The sequence below is a fragment of the Pteropus alecto genome, unplaced genomic scaffold (assembly GCF_000325575.1).
Source record: "Pteropus alecto unplaced genomic scaffold, ASM32557v1 scaffold111, whole genome shotgun sequence".
Taxonomy (NCBI): domain Eukaryota; kingdom Metazoa; phylum Chordata; class Mammalia; order Chiroptera; family Pteropodidae; genus Pteropus; species Pteropus alecto.
Window position 1 is genome coordinate 4,229,157 of NW_006431915.1, and position 21,182 is coordinate 4,250,338.

The window sequence follows — 21,182 nt, forward strand, 5'->3', positions numbered from 1 at the left end:
CCATGGCGCCTCTGCTGCCGCCCCGCCGCCTCCGAGAGGCGGTACTGGGAAGCCATCGGCCAGTGGCAGGGTGGGCGTTGCGCGGCGTTGTGGGAGTTGTAGTTTCTCGATGGCCACCGAGCGCTTACGGAACCTTTAGCAAACTACCACTCCCAGAGAGTATAGGGCGAATCCTTTCGCTCCCGGGCTCCTTTCGCCCATTGGTCCCCGCAGGATCCAAGTAACAGGTTTCTGGGCTCAAAATCCTATGAGGGGGGAAAGACTCCCTTCACCAATTGGTTAATGTCAACTTTTCCGGTGGCAGAGTCCCAAAAGAGACACATTCACAGATTGCAAACCCAGGCTGCACATTAGAATCTTGAAGGGGAGTACTTATAAAAGACCAATCCCCATATTCTATTTTATTGATTTAATTAATAAACACTTAAGAGTATTTGCCCTGGTATATTTGGCAGGATTTTAAACAGCGATTATCATATGGCAGGCCCTGTTCTAAGGGCCTCGTTCCTAGTAACACACATAATCCTTAGAACAACTCTACAAAGAAGATGGTGTTTTTAACTTCACTTTACAAAGAGGAACAGTGAGGCACAGACAAGTACCTCGCCAAGATCACACAGTTAGTAAGTGGCAGTATAAGGATTCGAACTCGAAGTCTGCCTCCTAAATCTGTTCTCTTGCCTACTATGTGAATTGGTCTGACAGGGATCCTTCGGCATATTTTTAAAGCTCTTCAGAGGACTGTAAAGTGTAGCTACTGGTTGACAATCATCCGTGTAGGTGTCAGCATGGGAGCAACTCTTGAAAAAGCTCTAAATCAGAGTCTCAAACGACCCCAGGTGTTTTGTTTTGTTTCTGAGACCTTGGGTCAGGTCAATTAAGCTCCCAACCCCGATTTCCTCTCTGTCACATGGGAATTATAATAATAGAAGCTCTTGTCTCAGAAGAGAAAAAGCAGCTCTGGGACAGCGCAAGGTGCTTTTGTTCTGTTGGGAAGGTCTTAAGACACAAGCCTGCTAATGAAACATCTCAAACAGCTTTTTTGTTTTTTAGAAAGGTTTTTACTGAGTACTCAATATATGAGTGCTTCAAAACCCTGCAAGTTATCCCTTTTCTGTTTTCAATAAGTCTTAAAGTTAAAAAAAATAATAATCCCTTTCCATCTCATGTTTGGGTTTCAGATCAGTTTGATTTTCAAATGGTCTTTGAACTCTGACTCTGTTAATATTTTGCTTCAGTAGTCCTGCATTTTGCTTTGCTTCTTAACTACTTTGTCTGGGCCTGCTGAGGTTACGGTTACAAGTTATGGTCACATTTGCTTTTAGTATCCATTTTACACTGACTCAAGCTCCCATTTATAGAAAAACAATGCCTCAGTCCCCTCCCCAAAAGTCCTTGGTGATTTCCGGGGAATCCCAAAGGGATGCCTCACATATACCCAGAGACATGAGTCAACCACCAACCACCCTATGTCCACCCTGCTGCCCACGTAGCTCACTGAGTTCAGTGCCCATCATAAGATGGCCAGAGCCTGTGTCACTATTTCCAGACCCTGGATACTTCCAAACTTCTAATCCTCAGGGTACCAAAGCAGAGCTAGGTTCCACTCAGAGATGGGAAAGAAGTCCTTCTCCTTGACTTGAAGACTCTGTGCCCTTTTGTCACCCAACCTGTAAACTAGGTCACTGTGCCCAATGTATTATATTTCCTCTCACAAAGAGTTTCTTCCATGTCTGACCTTCAGTCCTCTAACCACAGGGGCTCAAAAACCATCCAAAGGGGCAGTGAGGGAGCAAAGACCAAACCATCCCTTCTGTCCTCCAACCAGTTACAAAAGATCTCATGTTGCATAACAAAAGCAACTATCAATGGATGCAAACAGAAACTGACGTATGTATGCATTGGACACGAGGGGTAGGGTAATGTTGCTTAAACTGTGTTGGGACCCCAGCTCAGCAAATCAAAAATGCCCCGTCATAGTGCTCTGCTTCCAAGTCTCAATGAAAGGCAAAATTGCTGACCACTTCAAAATTGTTATAATGGCCAAACCAATAGAACTGACAGGTTTCCGATAGAATTTCTAGTCATGAATGGAACTCTAACAGAAATGAAGTTTGAGGCACTGGAAACTTACACCATTTATATGGCCTAACACAAGGCTGGGTTCCCACAGGATTTTGCTCATCCTTCTATAATTGCATTCACCAACACTGCAGTCAATGTCAGTGGTTTTCATGGGTTTAAGTCATTTCTGTTTCCTCAGCACTTGGCACCGCATAAGACATTTACCATACAGGTAAGAAGCTCAGTAAGTGTTTGCTGAGCATGTGAATAAATGAATGATGTCCTTTTTAAAAAAAATGTTTGTACTTCTTGTGTGAGAAATAGTGTTGAACCCCTAGGGATGTTTCTTCTAGGTATTCTTTATAGTTGAAAGAGAAAAATCAAAATAGTAGGATATAGGGCCTGCAAAAAATTTGAGAAGAGCACATGCAGTTCTCTCAAATCTCTACCTCACAGGGCATGTGCTTTTAGGCAGCTCCTCTAAAATACAAGGCTACTTGGGTTGTTGGCCTCACACAACAACTCACTCCAATGACCTCGGGGAAGAACAGACTCCATAATTATCCAGGGTACAGTGAAGGTAAAATACATTCAGAGGAGTGGATCAAGCTGGCCCTGGAACCACACTGCCTTTGGCCCTCCTGAACCAATGAACTTCCTAATTGTTTAACCCAGTTTCAGTTGGATTTTACATTTCTTGCAACAGATGGCTTTCTAGCTTACAAAATAATAATACCTACATCATTGGTTGCTGTGAGGATGGGATGAGAGACTGTGTCTACAGTAGCAGCAGCACAGTGCCTGAGACATGGTGAGAATCTGCTAGTAGCTATCAGGGTGACTCTTCACTTTGTCCTAGAGAAGCCAAGAGGCATCTCTTAAACAACAATTAATGTCCACAGACTCTCAAGGTATCAAGATAACAGCCCCAGAGATAAAAACAAACACAGGTAGGGAGAAGGTTCTTCAAGGCATTGTATCTTCTGTAGATTCCTCCATGTGTCTCCATAAACGTTTACTGAGTTGTCCTAAACACCCGCTTTGTACAAAGTCCAGTGCTTACAATGGAGTGTGTACCTTATGTAGAAAGTGGTACGCACAGTGCTGGAGGAGAGACCATGTGAAAATGTACTCAGACATGCATTCAGATTTCAAATATGAGTTACCACTTTTTAGCAAAGTTTATGGCAGACATTGCTAATCAACCACTGAAATACTTCCCACTGAGCCTAGACGCAGCTTCAAAATCCTTCTCAGTGGGACGTTCTAGGGAGCCACTACTCACTGAACAAAGTAGGTACACAAGATGACATGTATTTGCTTTCACTACTGTAACTAACCATTGAGTATCTGATACTAGATAAAACTGGCAGACTCAAAATGTAGATAACTGGTTTAGAAGAAAACAGTGTGTGTGTGATAAGTAACTATGAGATTAAAAAAAAAATCTCAATGGTTGAGAATAAATGATTCAAACAAGCCTGATACAATCAGGCCCTGCCAAACTCCCTAATTATTCCCCCTTCTCTCTCCTCTTCTCATGCTGGATATATGACCTCACTCTCAGCACAGGTCCTGCCAGTTCACTGAGTGGAGTATAGCCTTTCCTGCCTCCAGGTTCCTGTCTTTCTAGTCTGGGTTCCCATCCTTTCGACTGTGCTATCCAGCGGCAGCTAACCTTCCATGCCATGTTGACAAAGACAATTTTATCAGTCTGTAAAAAAGTCGATGAAAAGCTTATCAGTTGATTCAACCAACCCAGTTTAAGACCCATGCACCCAGGAAAGGGCAAGATGAATAAAAAAAAAAAAAAAAAAAAAGCTTGGGAAGATCTTTGAGGGGGGAAAAAAACAAACAAACCATACTTTTTAAAAAAGTCTGCAACCAAAGTAACTCTCCCTTTCTCTTCTATGGTGAGGAGAAGGTTGATAGAGAAAATGGGCATCTGCAAGGTAAATTTCGTGTTTCACAATTATTGCTGGAAGCCAGAATTGCTGGTCTGAAAAGTGGCTGGCTCTTCGTCTTCCCAGAAGTGATTTTAACTGAAACATTTTATCTGGAATGGTTGAAATTTGAGTTATGGATCAGGATTTGGAATTCCCAGCCTGTCCCTTCCTTGGCTCTACTCCAAACAATATACTCCAACTAAGGCTGAGGCCATCCAACAGCCAGCCTTCTACTGCAAATCTGAGCAAGACAGAAAACCGGAAGATGGGGGATGCATTTCAAATTGCCCAGACTAATCCCTCTTTATTTATATGAACTGTCTTCATTTGGGAACCAAGTCTGGCTGGTTTTGAATCCTAAGTGTCACCTTTTTGTATACTCTTGTCACGATATTGATGTCGCTGCAGCCTCTAGCTGGTCTGTCTGCCCTTTTGCTCCTTCCAATTAATTCTCTACATTGCAGCCAATGTGATCTTTATAAAATATAATTTGATCTCTTCGAAGCCTCCTTATCTTGTGGGAAGGTGTCCAAGCTCTATTAAGACTTCCAAGGTTCAAGGTGATGGACCTGCCTCACCTGTCCCCACTCCCATTACCCCACCCAGCAATGTGGCTCTCAAAGATATCCAGGTCCCAATCCCCAAAACCTGTCAATTTACATAGTAACAGGCACTTTGCAGATAAGATTAAGTTAAGGATTTTGAGATAGGGAGATTATCCTGGATTATATGAGTGGGGCCCTAATATAATCACAAAGTATCTTTATCAGAGGGAGAGAGGGAGATTAGACTATATAAGAGGAGAAGCCATCTGACCACAGAGGCAGACACTAGAATGATGAAGCCATGAGCCAAAGAAAGAATACCCACAGGTTCCAGAAGCTGGAAGGGGCAAGGAAAGGTCCTCTTTCCTGGAGTTTCCAGAAGAAAATAGCCCTGCCAATATCTTGATTTTAGTTCCACAAGATTCAGTTCAGACTTCTGGCCTCTGGAACTGCAAGAGAATACATTTCTGTTGTTCTAAGCCATCAATTTGTTAATTTGTTACAGCAGCAATAGGAAACTGTGACAATTCTTGTCAAATCACAATGGTTCCTCAACACACCATGGTGATCTTTCTTCTGGGGCTGCACTCGGCTCTTCCTTAAGTTTCAGCTTCACTACCACCTCCTGCCCTCCTGGCTGTCCCAAGCTGGATGAGGGCCCCTATTCCAGATTTGCACCACACCTGAGCATTTCCTTACCACTGCTGTCACTGAAAGGGATCACCATGGTATCTGACTCCCTAACAAGGCTGTGAGCCTCTTAGGGGCAGAAATCAAGGGCTGTTCTTTCTGAAGTCTTCTTGTGCAGTGTCTAGCATAGGGATCGGCACATAAGAGTCCTCAATAAATATTTATGGAATGAATGAACAAGTGGTTAAAGCTTCTGGATGCCGGAGACTTTTATGTCCGCTCCACTTCAGCCGTCTCTTCTTACAGCTTACCCCCTGGCCCTTGCACCTGGGACTGAGGCCTAAGAAATTTCCAAATCAAACATCAACCAGGGGCAAGTCTGACAGCTGGGCTCCCCACGGAGAACACTGCAAAATAAATACCACAGGGAAACCTAAAATACCAAAACACAATAAATACTTGGTTTTTTTGCGGGGGTTGGGGGGGCGGTGAGAATTAGAGTCTGTAATGCAGAATGTGAAAATGCCTAATTATTTCGTAACATGACATTCCTTGAGTTTCTCAACTTAGCCCCAGGAGCACCAGCAGCTCAGCTACTACATCCTGTAGTTTCCATATTTCCTTAATGATTCATAAAGCTCTACAACTAAACTCTAACTATTCTTGATATATAATATGATTTAGTTACCAATAAGGCTCATAATAGAAGTTCTTATAACTAAGTTCTTAGACTTAGTTAGGCACTATTAACCAAGTAATACACTTTAAATGGGATTATTATAGGCCTCCATTTACAATTTGATAAAGGTATTAAGCTGAAGTTATAAAAACAGATTTATTTTGCAAACTGTTTCTCTATAAGGATTTTACCTTATTACTGCCACATGATTTTCCTTTGTCAAAGAAGAGATTGTCATCTTTCAAGGTCTATAACTTCAAGGAGACTTTACTAATAAAAGGATGTAAAACAAATAGAAAACCAAAAATACACCAAAGCAAAGCAATAAGGAATTATAAACTAACTTTAATTATATCAACAGGAAGAATTTTAAACCATGTTGAGAATTTATATTTTAAAGTTTAAACTAGTTAATGTATTCTAACTGTAACATAATCCTCTAAGGATAAAGTATTTGTGATGGCAAATGGACAGAACAATGATTTAGGTAGCTTCTAGGAATATTGCTACAATTACTTTACGTAAATAGAAATGCATGTCTTTATTAGTAAGGGAGCACACATCTTAGAGTAAAAATTCACATGAGATAGGCTTATAAATATACATAAATCTCAAAATCAATCACGATTGAACATTAGGTACACAATTATTATAAAACAAATATAACCCATCAATGTCCATTTAAAGGCATAGTTTTTACAAAATAGTATTTTATAGATAATCTCAAAAAAGTATATTCATACTCCTGGAGCCAGATTGTTCCAGCATATCAGCGCATCTGTGGGAATAAGGCATATGGAAAAGCTGCATTTACTCTTCCTGGTGGCCAGGACATTCTGTGTGATGAAATGGTAACTGCTCTAGTGACCTGGGTGAATGCCGTAACTCCTGCAGCACCCCGTAATCCGAGAGAATCGCTTACTCTCCAGAAGAATGGAACTCAACAGCTATTTGCCTAATACCAAATATCCAGGGGGTTGGAAACCGAAAGCGTTAGTCAAATATCAGTATGTTTAAGTGAAAAATCCCACAGAGGTGGATGATTCACTTAAATTTTCAGTCTTATTTAAAATTAGCATAGCCACGATTTTTCATGAAAAGAAACTTACAGTCATCTATTAAGTATAAAAACAAAGAAGTCCAACTTGAAACTAAATAATTGAATAACTAAATAAATAATCTAATTAAATACAAAATGTGTATGGTTTGCATCAACATGCCATATACTCAGTTAACACTAGTCTTGGTTGTTTAACTAACGATATAGAAAAGTTAAACTCAACAATGATATATTACACATTCTTAACAACTCATATAATGTTAAATGGAGGAGGCAAGGCTTAAAAAAGGATCCAGGAATCCTTTCTACAAACTAAATTACTAGAAACTCAAGGGTAGTTTTGCCTGTAATACACACAATGTTTTATCTCTTGGGCTTTTAAAGAGATCGGAAACAGAAACAATCTTGGCAAAGACCATCAAATAAAATGGTCATGGAGTGTATATGTAGGCCTCATTGTGTATTTACAAATATGTATACAAACACCGAGAATAATCAAACTGTTCACTAAATATAACCCATTCAGTTTAGAGAACGAAGACATACAATTATATACAACAAAGTATGTACATCTGACCAATAGAAGTGGTTCTCAAACATTTTTCCATTATGATATGTTTAGAGAACGAAGACATACAATTATGTACAACAAAGTATGTACATCTCAGCATCTGACCTATAGAAGTGGTTCTCAAACATTTTTCCATTATGATATACAAGGTAGATGCCATCGTCACATGAGTAAAATATTCCTGTGGGTATAGCGAATTTTGATAAAACTTTAAGAAAAACTGTCTACAGGGAAATATATTACTCTGAAACATTGTAATCCCCACCAGGAAGAGCAATGCAACAGTAAATGTCATTCATGACTGCCAGTTAAGGTAAAACAAAATTGCTGCTTACTCAGCTCTGACTTAACTGCCATCTCTTTTGCCCCAGTTCTGAACAACAGATTAGAGCGGAAGTGCATGGGAATGCCATCATTGAGACAATAAGTCAACCATAATTTATTTAAACAAATTATTCACTAACTTCAATATTTTTACAATTAACCAGTAATACATTACTGGTAGTGTACTTTACAACTGATCACAACACATAGATGTATCTCTTAGTTGAGAGCAAGTGTGGGAAAACTGTCGCCCACAGGCCATATCCAACCTGCCACCTATTTCTGTAAGGCCCACAAGCTAAGAATATTTTTTTAGATGTTTAAATGTTTTGATTAATCTAAAGAAGAATATTTGTGACATGTAAAAATTAGATGAAATTCTAATTTCAATGTCAATCAAGTTTTATTGGAACACGGCCATGCTTATTGGTTTACTGTTATCTATGACAGAGTTGAACGGCTGAAATAGAGACCACGAAGCCAAAAATATCTACCATCTGGCCCTTTCTATAAAAAATTTGCTGACCACTAGGCTAGAGCTAGGAATGACACACAACCTCAGTGGTAGTATTATTTTTTTTTAACCATTAAAAGCACTAAAATGATTGGCTGATAGAAAGTAAAATGTGCCCCTTTCCCCAAATGAAACTATAAAGAGTCCTCTTTTTCATTGTAAATTACTAAAGGGGAAAAAAGGAATCACCTGGTTAATTTGAGTGTGGATAGTGGGTTCCGTTTAATACAAGCTTTAATGAATGTGGATGAAGACATGAATGTGTAGGAAATCATATCACCTCCCTAGGCCTCAGCTGCCCTTTTACAAACTAAGTGCACTGGAGTAAATGGTCTCTAAAGTCCTTGCCAGCACTGGTCATTTACGCCAAGTAACTAGTCTGTTTTTTCAACTGTAAAATTGGATTAGTAATAGAATCTACTTCCTATGTTGTTGTGAGGATTAAATGAGTTAATCCATGTACAGTGCTTACAACAGCACTAATTACATATAGCAGGCATTATTGTTCAACTCCAGCCATTTACAAAAAGACACTGGTTAGGTATTTCCCCTGTAACAAGAACTATGTTAGAAAATGGAATACAGAGATAAAATAGAAGTTGATTCTCTTATATTAGGTAAGAATGAATGAAATTGGAGTCTACAGAGTTTTAACTTCAGTATATCTATAAATTGATGATTCTCCCAGACAATGGTTAAAAGCTGTTCTGCATCCTTGGTCTGTAGATTCTTATTTCTGAACAATGATTACTATTAAAAATGTCAACTATGTTTTGTCGGGCAAAACAGCAGTTGTTACTAATGATCTTCCTATTTACATTTCAAAAGACAAATTCAGTGTTTGCTAAAGAGATGATTTACACTTCAATTACAGGTGGAAGAATGTAAAAGCGTTGACCAGTCTGACAGTGTCTATGAAATACAAGTCTTCTGAACCAAACTTGCCAAAGAAGTACAGTTTCATTTATTTATTCATTCAACAAATGTTTGCTGAGTATCTACTATGCAGTAGTATCTGTTACAACGATGAGTTACAAGAAATGGTCCCTGCATTAGGGAGTTAGCAGGGAGGATGAGCCAGCAATTACAGTAATGTATGGATGGGAAAGCACATATGGGGGAGCCCAGGGTGCTATGGAAGCGTTTGGCAGGGATCTAAACCCACCTAGTCCAGGGGGTTGGAGGAAGAAATGCTTTCACAGGACGTGAAAAATGTTTGGGCACAGGGAACATGAGAGGTGAGATAGCAGGTCTGAAGAAATGAGAGCAGTTCAGTCTTGCTAAGTCATACCCAGTGAGGGGTGGTGACAAAAGATGATATTGGAAGTAATCAAAGTGTTTGCATTTTACACTAATGGCAGTGAGAAATCATTGAAAGTTCTAAGCACAAGTATGCAAAACTGGTAATCAAAGTAGAAACAATTCCTGAAGTAATTTCTTGACTTGAAATGTAAGTAGAAGGAAAATCCATTAATTTATCCCCTCCCTGCCAGCTACAGAGACTAGCTGAAGTGTCCCTTTAGTTTTAACCTATTTATAGCTGAAATATTATACACACAAGAGAATGAAATATTTTCTTTCTTATAATAAAAAAATAAAAATATTTTCTTTCTTATTTACAATGTGGGAGACTGCATATTTAGTATCTTCACTACTAAACAACCACTACAGCTTAGAACGTGATGCACAGGCCATCCTCAGCCACAACCGAAGAGGGTTTAGTTATGAGCAGATGGTAGGTGGGACCAAGGACTTGAACCAGATGTCTTGAGTTTGAATCCTACCCAGTTCCATTGCTCGGCTGACGTCATCTGACTTCCCTCCATCTGCAATGAAGATTATTTCTCCTAAGTCCCTCAGACGTGCTTGGCGAACTGTGCGATGTTGCAGAATCTCAGTGTTTTCCTTATTTTTGTTCAGTTCCAGAAGAATCTGGAAAGTTCTCTCCATAGCTGGACTTTCACCTTTGACATGAATTCCAAGGATGGCATTAGAAATCACAGTCTCCAGTGTTATTTAATAAAAAAAAAAAAAAAGACAACCCATAAAGTTGGACCCGGCTTTAAAGGAATTGGTGGGGGGGGGGGGGAGGGGGGGACAGCCAGGCAAGCCACAGGACTCCAGACCTCTACAATGGAAATGCCTCAGCAAAATAATCATCTCCTTAGATTCTCATCTTCTAAATGGGCTATTAACACAGACATTTGGAACAAAGGAAACTTAGGGTTTCTTTGAAAAAAAAGAAATGCATTAAGTCAAAGTATTATTATAAATTATGCTGACTGCCAATCCAATTTACAAGTCTGAACAAGTCTGAATGGATAATCTAGCTGAATTCAATTTACGGGTCATTTTCCATTTTCTAATTAAAAAAAAAAAAATCTCATCCGTAAAACATTTCTACTCCAAATTTCCACAATCTCCAAAAATGTCGATTTATTATCAAAATGCCTTAAATTTTTATTAAGATGATTTGAATATTATATTACGTATTTAATCACAATATATGCTGACTCTGACAAGAAAATTAGCTGTAACCACAGATGAATACCTTAATTTATAAAATACAGTGGTAGAAGGGTCCAAATTCTAATTGCTAAGAATGCCCACATTTTTATTATTAACATAATTTTACATCTTCAGGAACACTCAGCTGTTTCTAATCTTTCTAACAACAATAAAAAATGTTTTCTCATAAGCTATTCACTAATCGAGAGGAAGTTTCAAATAAATATGAACCATTTCATCTCTTTAACCTCCTCCATTTTCCCCATCAGCTGTGTAAAGTACTCAAAAGCATTTAAGCTTTATGGAAATGTGCCCGAAAGGCTGACTTTGAGCTAGGGCCATCCAGAGAAGTTCTCTTTTGTAATATTCCAAGTAAGTCTCCCGAGCTATAGTTGGAAAAGTAAAGGCTGTTTAGAGACATGATTTCTGTGCCTTGCTCTTTTTTCTACCTTGCTCTGTGTTAAGTGACAAGTAGCCATGACTACATGGCATGTGGGTCACAAAAAGGCAGCCTTCCTGGGTCTCAAGTCCTATTCAGTAAGACAGCAACAATAATTTTCATCAAGCCAACTCAGAGATGTGAAGCTCAAATAAGAAAACTTATTTGAAAGTGCTTAGAAAAGTTTTAAGTACTTTCCAGAGGTATGGGGTCATTATTAAACTATCCACTTTGATTAGAAAAGAAGCTTGCTTGTTCTTCCGAAAAGCTGAAATCATGAGTATTTTTTTTTTTAAACAACAGAAGCTAAAATTAGACTGCATAGTCTTTAAAAATATATGCTAAAGATTTTCTAATCCATTTAATGTGTTGGCTTTGCAGCTGTAATTAAGGGGTTCCCATCAATAAGTAGAAGGTCAGGGCAACAATGAGAAGCAAACAAAACGGAGAGGAGAAGGTCTGATAGGCAGCTGATGGCATAAAAATGTCTTCATACTTGTAAATACTGACAACACGCTCTGATGCTGGTGGTGAGTCTATATCGTGTCGCGTGATAGACCCTTTAAGAAATAAAAAGGGGCAATCAAAAACAGCACAGATTTAAAATGATATATACAAACAGCATAAAAAGTAAAGCCTTTAGTTCAGAATACATAAGTAGTGATTATATCTGGAAATCATGTATTAGAGTTATCAGAATTCCCTATAACTGTACATATAACGGAGAAGATAGAAATTAGTTAGATTTATCCAAAAAGACTGGTTCTCACAAATATGCATACTTCCTACCAAAACAATGCGATTAGTCTCTCCATGGCACCCCAGTTTTAAGACTGCTACTTACTATTGAATGAATATCTGCTTTTAAGGTCTCTACTGAGTTTTATCTTATTAATGCCAAATGGAAAACTATATTTCAATTTCAAAGAGCAAGAGCTACTTATATTTTTTCTCAAATATGCATTTTATATATGGATTATTAACAACTCCTGACCACACTAGACTCCCTTACAGATGGAAACCTCTTTCTCATTGTCTGTGGGACATAAAGAGGTAGCTCACCCAGGCCAAACCAGAGAGCATGGGTGTGTGTGTGTGTGTGTATCTCTTTCTGGCACAGTGGGATGAAACGGTGCAAAAAGTAGGAAGATTAAGATACCAAATAAATATTTAGGCAGGATACTTTTTTTGACCTGGTTAGAAGTGGGAAGAAGGAAAGGCTATGTGTAAAGGATACTTAATAAGTTGACATTGATTAGAGGTGCCTGACCTCCTGATCCATATGAATATCCATATGGGTATAATCTATATGAAACTTGGGTTAGGGAGAATAAGGCAGATGAAATCAGAGCAAAGGTCTCCTTGGAAATAAGCTCAGAGTGATGGTTGTTAAGGTCCTGTCTGCTCAGGAAGCCATGCTGAACTTGATGTGTCACTTCCCTGCTCCGGCGTCTATGCTGGCTCCTGTTAGCATAAATCAAACTCCTTAGGTTGGCACAAAGATTTTTCTCTCAATAGATCCCACTCACCTCTCCTACCTAACCTCACTCGTTGGTCACCTACATAGATTCCTAGGCTTACCCAAGCACCTCTAGTTCATGCATGCCTTCCTCGAGGAAAACCTAATCCATACCCTCCTTCACCTTGGCTCAAAGCTTATCTCCTCTGAGAGACCTTAAGGAGATGAAGAGTTTTGATCAACAGAGAGGTGTTGGAAAGGCACTAAAAAAACAGGAGAAGTGCCAGCCTCTATACCAGGATAGGAATGTGCCTGTTTTGTTTGGAGACACTGAGAAGAACAGAAGTCCTGAGCAATTTTATCAGGCAAAGCAGGGTCCTATTTGGAGAGGGCCTGGAACAGCGGGCTATTATGCCACACATGTAAGAAGCACGACACTTTCCAACTGGAAAGCAGTCTTAGATACTTGTTTTCATTTAATCCACATAATAATCCTATGAAGTCACTATCATTATTATTCCCATTTTAGATAAAAAGAAATTGGAATGCAGAATTTAAAGGCTAGATATAGCTACCAAGGGGCAAAACCAATGCACAAACTCAAAGTTTTAGATATCAAATCTCATCGTTTTAAATGAGTTCATTTCTCCAAGCTGAGATATAATTTATTTCCCAGGGTATTGAAAGTACTCAAAAGATATAATTGCAGATTGACTGTTGGTAGTCAGGGAAATAAGCAAATGGGGAAGATGTCACAAATCTTAAGGCATTCGAATATTTTCTCAATTAGAAACAGGCAATAAATATATATACATATTAAATCTCCAGACCAATCAATGGAAACAATTTAAAGCAAAAAAGATTAGATTAGGCAATTAGATAGTTGAGAAGCATACAGTAAAGAAAGATGCAGCTCTCAGGAACCAGAATAGTTCTCCTACAAGGATTGTTAATAACTTACTTCCATTCTTGGTCAGGCCATTAGGCTGATCAACCTGAGGGAATGCTGAAGATATAGTGTAACTTGATTTTAGCAGCCTCTAAGGTCTCATGATATCCTTGGGTCTTTGGTGGGGAAATGCTGAAGAGCCTTGCTGCTTGAAGTGAAGTCATCAATGGACCAGCATCAGTAGGAAGCTTGTTAGTAATGCATAACCTCGGGCCCCACCCTAGACTTACTGAAACTGCATTTTAATGATGTATCCAGGCAATTCATGTACACATTAAAACTGGAGGAGTAATGAGCTAAATTATAGGATAGTTTGGTGGATTTGTGATCACCAGAATAGTCATAAAATGAGCACTAATGAAACTCTTGGTGTCAGTCTCTAGAGAAGTCTCCAAAATGCTCAGTATTTTTATATTTAGAGCATAGGACCTAAGAGTACTCACTGACTTTGGAGTCAGACAGATTTATAATTGAATTTTAGTTCTCCCATTAATTAGTAGTATAGCCTTGAGCAATTTCCTTAATCTCTCTAAAATGAGGATAATAATACCTATACCTCTCAATGATGGGTGAAAAGTAAATGGGAATGTAGTAAAAATTAAATATAGCCCATATCACACATATAGCAGGCATATGATCTGTTTCATTAAGCATTCAGCTCATCATATGTTATCTTGTACTATTCTAGCTATGCATGTGTATAACTTGTCCATTTGTATGTCCATGTGTATAATAAGTCCAATATAACATTCTAAAGGTAGGATCATATCTTTTTCTTTTATATTATCCAAAGTGCTTATCATTTTCTTGCCCAATCAATAATGAACACAAGCACAATGGTGTCTGGTGTTTAAGCCAGATGTCAAAACGTAAGCTTACCCTGAATGGCTGGACCCCAAGCAAACAGATAATACCAACTCAAATGCAGATCGACAATTGTTTCATCTCTGGGGACGTTCACAGGGCGTTTAAATCTGCAGGTGACTCGATTGTTCTCAAAGACTCCTTCTTCATCTCTGGCAGGATTTCTCTGAATCTCCTTTGCCCACTGGCCTACATTATAGAAGTGTTGTATGCGGACCCTGCCATTGTCATCATGGACACAGGCCATGACATCGTCACCACCCTAACGTGAAAAACGATAAAGAAAAAAGTCAAAGGTGCATCTTTCACAAATTTTTCTGCTAGAAAGAAATTTCACTTAGAAATGTATATTCCATTAGCTCTGTAATTTGAAATCCCACCCCATCCCCCCCAAAAAATTATTTTAAATGCTGTTAAAAAGCTTTAACCAAGTTACCAAAGTTAACCTCACGACAGCTGATAGCAAGTGCCTCTGGATATGATGTTCCATGAAAAATACACTACCAGCTATCTAGTAGTCTCATCAAAAATGACAATGTGGATGGACCTTGAGATAATCATGCTAAGTCAGAAAAAGTTGAAAACCACATGATATCACTTAAATATGGGATATCAACCTAAGAGCAACAAATAAACAGGACAAACAGAGACTCATGGCCATGGACAATAGACTAGTGGTTATCAGAGGGAAGGGAGTGAGGGAGGAGGAGGGAGGTACACGGGGTAAAAGGGGTCAAATATGTGGTAGGGAGGAGGAGAGAGGTACACGGGGTAAAAGGGGTCAAATATGTGGTGACAAAGAAATCTAACTATGGGTGCTGAACACACAATACAATATAATTATATATATGCCTGTTGTTGAATTGTACACCTGAAACTTACTGGATTTTATATATATGCTTGTTGTTGAATTGTACACCTGAAACTTACTGGATTTTGTTAACCAATGTCACCAGAAAAAAAATTAATTAAAAGAAAATCCATAAACTGATCTAATCATGAAAAAGCAATCAGACAAATCCAAACTGAGGGTCATTCTATAAAAAAATCTGTCTTATAACCTTCAAAAAGAGCAATGTCATGAAAGATGAAAAAAATTAAGAAACTATTTCAAAATAAAAAAGACTAAAGATACATAACAGCTAATTGTGTTCCCAGACAGAATCCTGGGTCATAAAACCGAAATTTTCATAAAGCATAGTATTGGGACAACTGGAAATATTTGAAAATGGAGAGTGTATTGGATAATAGTGTCAGATCAATGTTAAACTTCCTGAATGTAATGAATAAATTGATTTAATCTCCAAAGTTTCCAGAAAATAATAAACATGATAATAAGTAGTAGCAGTAGAGAGATGAAGCATGTGTGGCAAAATGTTACCATTTACAAAAAAGTTCTGAAACCAGAGAGTGGTGATGGTTGCACTCTGTGAATTGATGCCACTGAATTGTACACTTTAAAATGGTAAAAATGGTGGATTTTATGCTGTGTACATTTTACCACAGTAAAATAGTTATCATTTGGTGAATCTAGGTGAAGCATATAGGTTGTACTATCCTTGCAGTTTGTCTGTAGGTTTAAAAAATTTTCAAAACAAGTCAAAAAAGTCAAAGGTGTTCATCAATCATAACACATGTACCACTCTGTGGGGGAATGTTCATAATGGTGGGGGCCATATGTGTCAGGGGGCAGGGGGCATATGGAAATTTTCTGTACCTTCTACTGACTTTTGCTGTGAACCTAAAAACTGCTCTAAAAAAATCAAGTCTAATAAAAAATTAATAAGGCAACATTTTTTAAGAAAAGTTAAAGGTTATTAAAAGGGGATCCATTTTGCTTTCCTTTTCCTATGCATCAGGTTTTGAAAAAAAAAATTACCTGTGCTTCTTGGAATAATAGGAGAAGAAAAGAAAGATCTATATTCTAGGTAGCAAAATGTCAAACATAAAATTTGAATGCTCCTCACTCAACCTCCCTTCTCTGTGCCTCTTAACCTTAATAGCTGTGGCTATGAGTACCAATGCATCCCAGGGCAGGAGACGGTCAACTGCGGTGCAAGCCAGCTTCTGGTCATGGCACACACCTGCTGTTTCTCCTACTGCCTGGACTGAGAATTGATGGAGGCTCGTCTCGTGATGACCTGTCCAAGAACAAAGCCCCCGGAGCTCTGTCTGTTTGGACTGTTCTCTCAGTCTCTTCCTACCACCTTCCTACAACCCATGCCCAATTCATTGGCAAAACCTGTCTGCATGTCCTTCAAAATCTGAGCAGAGGTACAGAGAGAGGCAGGAGTAGGAGATGGACAGCTGCCTGGGTTCCCGATGCCCTGCTTGTTCCTGATCGCAGTCTTTTTCTGAGGTCCAGATGTGTTCTTGCCCATGGATACTGTGGAAGACTGAATCACAGGACCCAATTCTTCACTTCTCTGTGGTGGTATTACACACTCACACTGTTGCAGGGCCTCTTGGGGGGACTGTACATCCCTGCCCCTTCATACTGGGCTTGGCTGTGTGACTTACTTTGGGCAATGAAATGGTAGCAGATGTGATGCAGGCGGAGGGCTGATAAGCTTGGATGGTTCTTGCACTTCTGCTTCTGCCATGAAAATAACATACTCAGATAGGCTCTGGTTCCAGAATGATTAGGAAAAAAACCTGAATCCAACTCATGGACTGAAGCCAAGCCCAGCTGAGCCCTAGATAACTCACACACATGTGAGCAAGAAATAAATGCTTACTGTCATAAACCATGTAGTTATGGAGGCTTTTCTTGCAGCATCACTGTGGGAATAGATGATAAATACAGGTACCACGAAACACATTGTGTTCTCATAACCAACTCTTCCTTCTCTGTTTAAGTTAGCTTGATTTTTTTTTAACTTGCAACCAGAGAGTCATAACTTACATAATCATTATACTGCTTTCATAAATTGCTTTGCTTTGCAAAAGACCATCAAATGCCAGAAATTAGCTTCTCATTGAAAAGTATCATGGTAGCTTAGAGAAACATAACCATGTCCGTTCTCTAAAATCTAAAGTTGTACAGCACACTAAAGAAAAATTTGTTTCTACCATGATGTGTATCTTACCATTTTCCTGTCTGAAGAGAATCCAACTGCTACCCAGCCATCTGTGTCTGCACTCAGCTCAAATTCCACATCAGCCCCTATCATCCTATAGCTAAGGAAGTAGTCACAGGTCTCTGCATTACAGCCCGGCTTGCCATATCTACAGGAGATATTAAAACAGACATTATTGTTTCTCCATCTATTTATTCAAAATACATTGAGAGCATCTATATATCAGGCAGGATGCTAAGCAACATTATTGAATAAATTAGATCTTTGCTACCTGGCGGCTCAAAAACACAGTTTCATTCAGTAGGGAATCTGAAGATGACCCGTTCCACTTTATCTAAATATAAACTGGGGTCTAGAGATGGCAAGGGGCTTGCCCGAGGTTGCATAGTGAGTCAGTAGCTGCAGAAGGACGTGAACGTGGGCCTCCAAACTCCCAGCCAGTGTTCTCTGCACTATTTTAGAGTCTTTCAAATAGTAGTTATCACTGAATTATTTCTGAATCTCTTTTACAGGAAAAAATTCTCCAAGTTAATTATTTATTGTTGTTAATTAAATGTATACCAATTCTTTTTTCTTTCAAATTTGCAATTAAACTAACTCCGATTTACGAACTGAATAAAAATTAAACTACAAAACCAGGAACATTTAAACTCACAGTATTCATGTGCTAGATGACAGTTTTACTGGAAGTAAAATTCTGCTTATATGCACGTGGCTTGTCTGACTATATTGTGCAGGGGCTTTAAATGAGCATGTTCTGAATACTAAACATGACTCCACTCTCCTCCACGTTTATCTACTGAACTACTGCAAAACCCTCATATGTATGATGCACCAAATGAATACCTCATCTGGTATTCACTGAGCATGACTGTATCATCTATTTATGAAATTTGCCTTTGCTCTATTGGGCTATTTGGTGCTAACACAATCACAAATTCAGACACTAAAGCATAGTGCAGTATAAGATGGTTTTCCAGATAATCAGATTATGGATACATTCATATTTTGAAGGAACGTCACTGAAATGAAAACACAAATTTAAATGTTCTTACAGAGCACTTGTAGATCCTTGAAGAATTGACAAGACCTACTTTGAGGAACCCTGTTTTACACCATTTTCAGAATGACAAAAAATTGTAGCAATGGGTGGGACAATCTAAACTCAGATGGAAGGTATCTGAAGAAACAAGATACAACTGCTATGTATTGATTAAGAAGGGAGGCAAGGAATATGCCACGAAGCTGGCAGATACTCTGGGCAGCCAAGAAGATATGTAAGCCCAAGACAACAAGAACTGGAGTAAAAAAGCTGAAAAGGGTTAAGAAAAGCTAAAGGAGGAGTACTTGGGCCAGTAAACAGGTCACCCTGAAGCCAGCAGGGCACTAAACTTCCTTCCTGTCTCAAAAATATCCCCCAATTACCAGAATTATTCATTGCTAGCCACCTTCCTCAATACTAGTATTATTGATTTTTTTTTAAAAATCCTTAGAAATGGCCTTGCAATCAAAAGAAAGCTCAAAACTCCTAAAATTCAGTTTTTTCCCCCTAAGACCTTGAGCACTGAACCAAAAAACAAAAAAAAAAAAAAAAAATTCAGAACTTGAGTGCAGTGGCCAACAAAATCTTTACCAAAGCACAATTTGTTTCAAGAAATAAAGAATTCAGAGAAGGAGGCTTTTCCATCAAAGCAGAGCTGTCTATGTGGGAGGCCCACTGTCTACACTATTGATTTTTAACATCATGTCTTGATAGAATATTACTAATAATCATGTAAGGACTCACTATATCTGAGATAAGCTAAATATAATAATCACTGCTTAATGACTACCAGTTAGTATCATACAGCTATCCCTAAGTCATGACTATTTGAAAAAAAAAAATTCAGTATTAGATATGTCTACCACTGTCTGTCCCGCCCACACCCCGGCCAAATAAGCAGGGACATATTCAGCATCATGCAATTATTCTTCATACAGACAATTGGTAAGGAGTAGATACCTGGGCCAATGGCAATACAGTCAAAAACGAACTACCAGCGAAGAATGTTCCAGTGCCAAGCGGTGTGCTAGAGCTTAAGGTCTTTAAAGCCTATTTCTGATGTAGCCATCAGAAATAGGCCACATTCGTGCAGAGGTTATGAAGGGGTATAGACCCCCAGATTAGAATGAACTGGATGCAATTTCAACATTACCATGAGGAGTAAATCAACATCTTAGTCTTAAAGTTATCCAACTCACAGATCTACCAACCTAAAGCATCCCTTAGTTTTTCCACAGTCATCCACTTTGATTTTGGCAAATGGATCCACTGGAGGAGCAGTAGGGAAATGGTAACCTGTGCAGTGAGAATAAATAATGGTTAGGAACTCTAGTAACAACATTTCCAATGAGAATTTTTGAAAATATATTTATTATTTTGTATTGCACATGTCTAGAAATGTTTAGAGCCTCAGAAAAGGGCTCAGCTTAAGCCTAATCACCCTCTTCAAGAGGGGAGGATGCAGGGTATACATCTTTAAACTGAGCCTTAAATGTTAACTGAGACTATGTGGATTTCTCTCATTTTACAGGTAAGGAACCTAAGGCACTGACGGGACAATTTCATATGACCATTGGCTCACTACTATTCCCTGTGAGTTTAAAAATCACAGGTTTAATAAAATACTTATGCTCTAAGAGAAAAAAATTAACAACAATGAATTTATATATTTGATAAGAGGCTTTCCATTTATATACATGATAACAGCATTTTTCCATTACTGTGAACTCCTATTTTTCACTAAGCTATATATATTTTCATATCTCATTAAATTCTTTAAACACAGTTTCTAACAGCTGTCTTTTTTTTTTAACAATACTTAACGTCATAACGCATTTAACCACACATTGAAGGGTAAGCCTGTATTATGCTTCCAGTTTGTGACAGAAATAGTTTTCTCCTAGACTGTTACTTCCATGCACATAGGAACCGAACCATGTGATTCATTTTATATTCTCTGCCCAGCATCATGCTTGACCCTGGACACAGAATAAATGATTGCAAAGTGAATAAATAAAATCATCCATAGACATTAGGTAAATAAATACAAATTTTTTAGAATTATTCTATTAGCTTTTTTCTTTTTTCATTATCTTGAAGTAGTCTCTGTGTGATCTGTAATGTTTTTTAAATGAGGTGGGGTTTTTTTGTTTATTTTGTTCCATCAGTAATACTTTAAGAAAAAAAGTTACTGAGCCACGCTTTCCTGACAGACAACTGTGCATTATAGACGGTTCATTTCTACTGCCCTAGACTTTGATTCCATACTGAAATACGGCTCTATCTTTTCACCACCTTTAAGTAACTGGGCCAAATGCATTACTTTTTCTAGTTTTATGCTTATTTTATGCTAAGTTCTATATCTACTTTGGTACTATAGACCGAATCTCACCTTGAATGAATTTTTGTTTTTCTCTTAATATTTATTGAGCAATTGCTCAATGCTACAAACTATGTTAAGTGTCTTCATATATATTCTTCCTCATATTTCTCAATACAATGCTGAGG

The 21,182-nt window shown here is 38.4% G+C and overlaps 1 protein-coding gene across 1 annotated transcript; it reads right to left on the reverse strand.

Annotated features, from left to right (window-relative positions):
* Positions 1 to 7,543: 7,543 nt before the first annotated feature.
* Positions 7,544 to 20,503, reverse strand: FRRS1L (ferric chelate reductase 1 like). Its single transcript, XM_006906123.3, has 5 exons — positions 20,494 to 20,503; positions 19,886 to 19,970; positions 17,642 to 17,780; positions 14,568 to 14,814; positions 7,544 to 11,840 (listed from the first exon to the last, which is right to left on the reverse strand). The coding sequence occupies exons 1-5, from the start codon at positions 20,501 to 20,503 to the stop codon at positions 11,668 to 11,670; spliced, it is 654 nt and encodes a 217-aa protein (XP_006906185.1). The 3' UTR covers positions 7,544 to 11,667.
* Positions 20,504 to 21,182: the final 679 nt, after the last annotated feature.

Bases quoted from the DNA above. Each gene is read 5' to 3' on its own strand.
- FRRS1L (XM_006906123.3), bottom strand. The intron at 17,781-19,885 runs GTTGGTAGATCT...TATCTCCTGTAG, and splicing joins AAAACTAAGGGATGCTTTAG to ATATGGCAAGCCGGGCTGTA. The intron at 14,815-17,641 runs GTAAGATACACA...TTTTCACGTTAG, and splicing joins TCTCTTCAGACAGGAAAATG to GGTGGTGACGATGTCATGGC.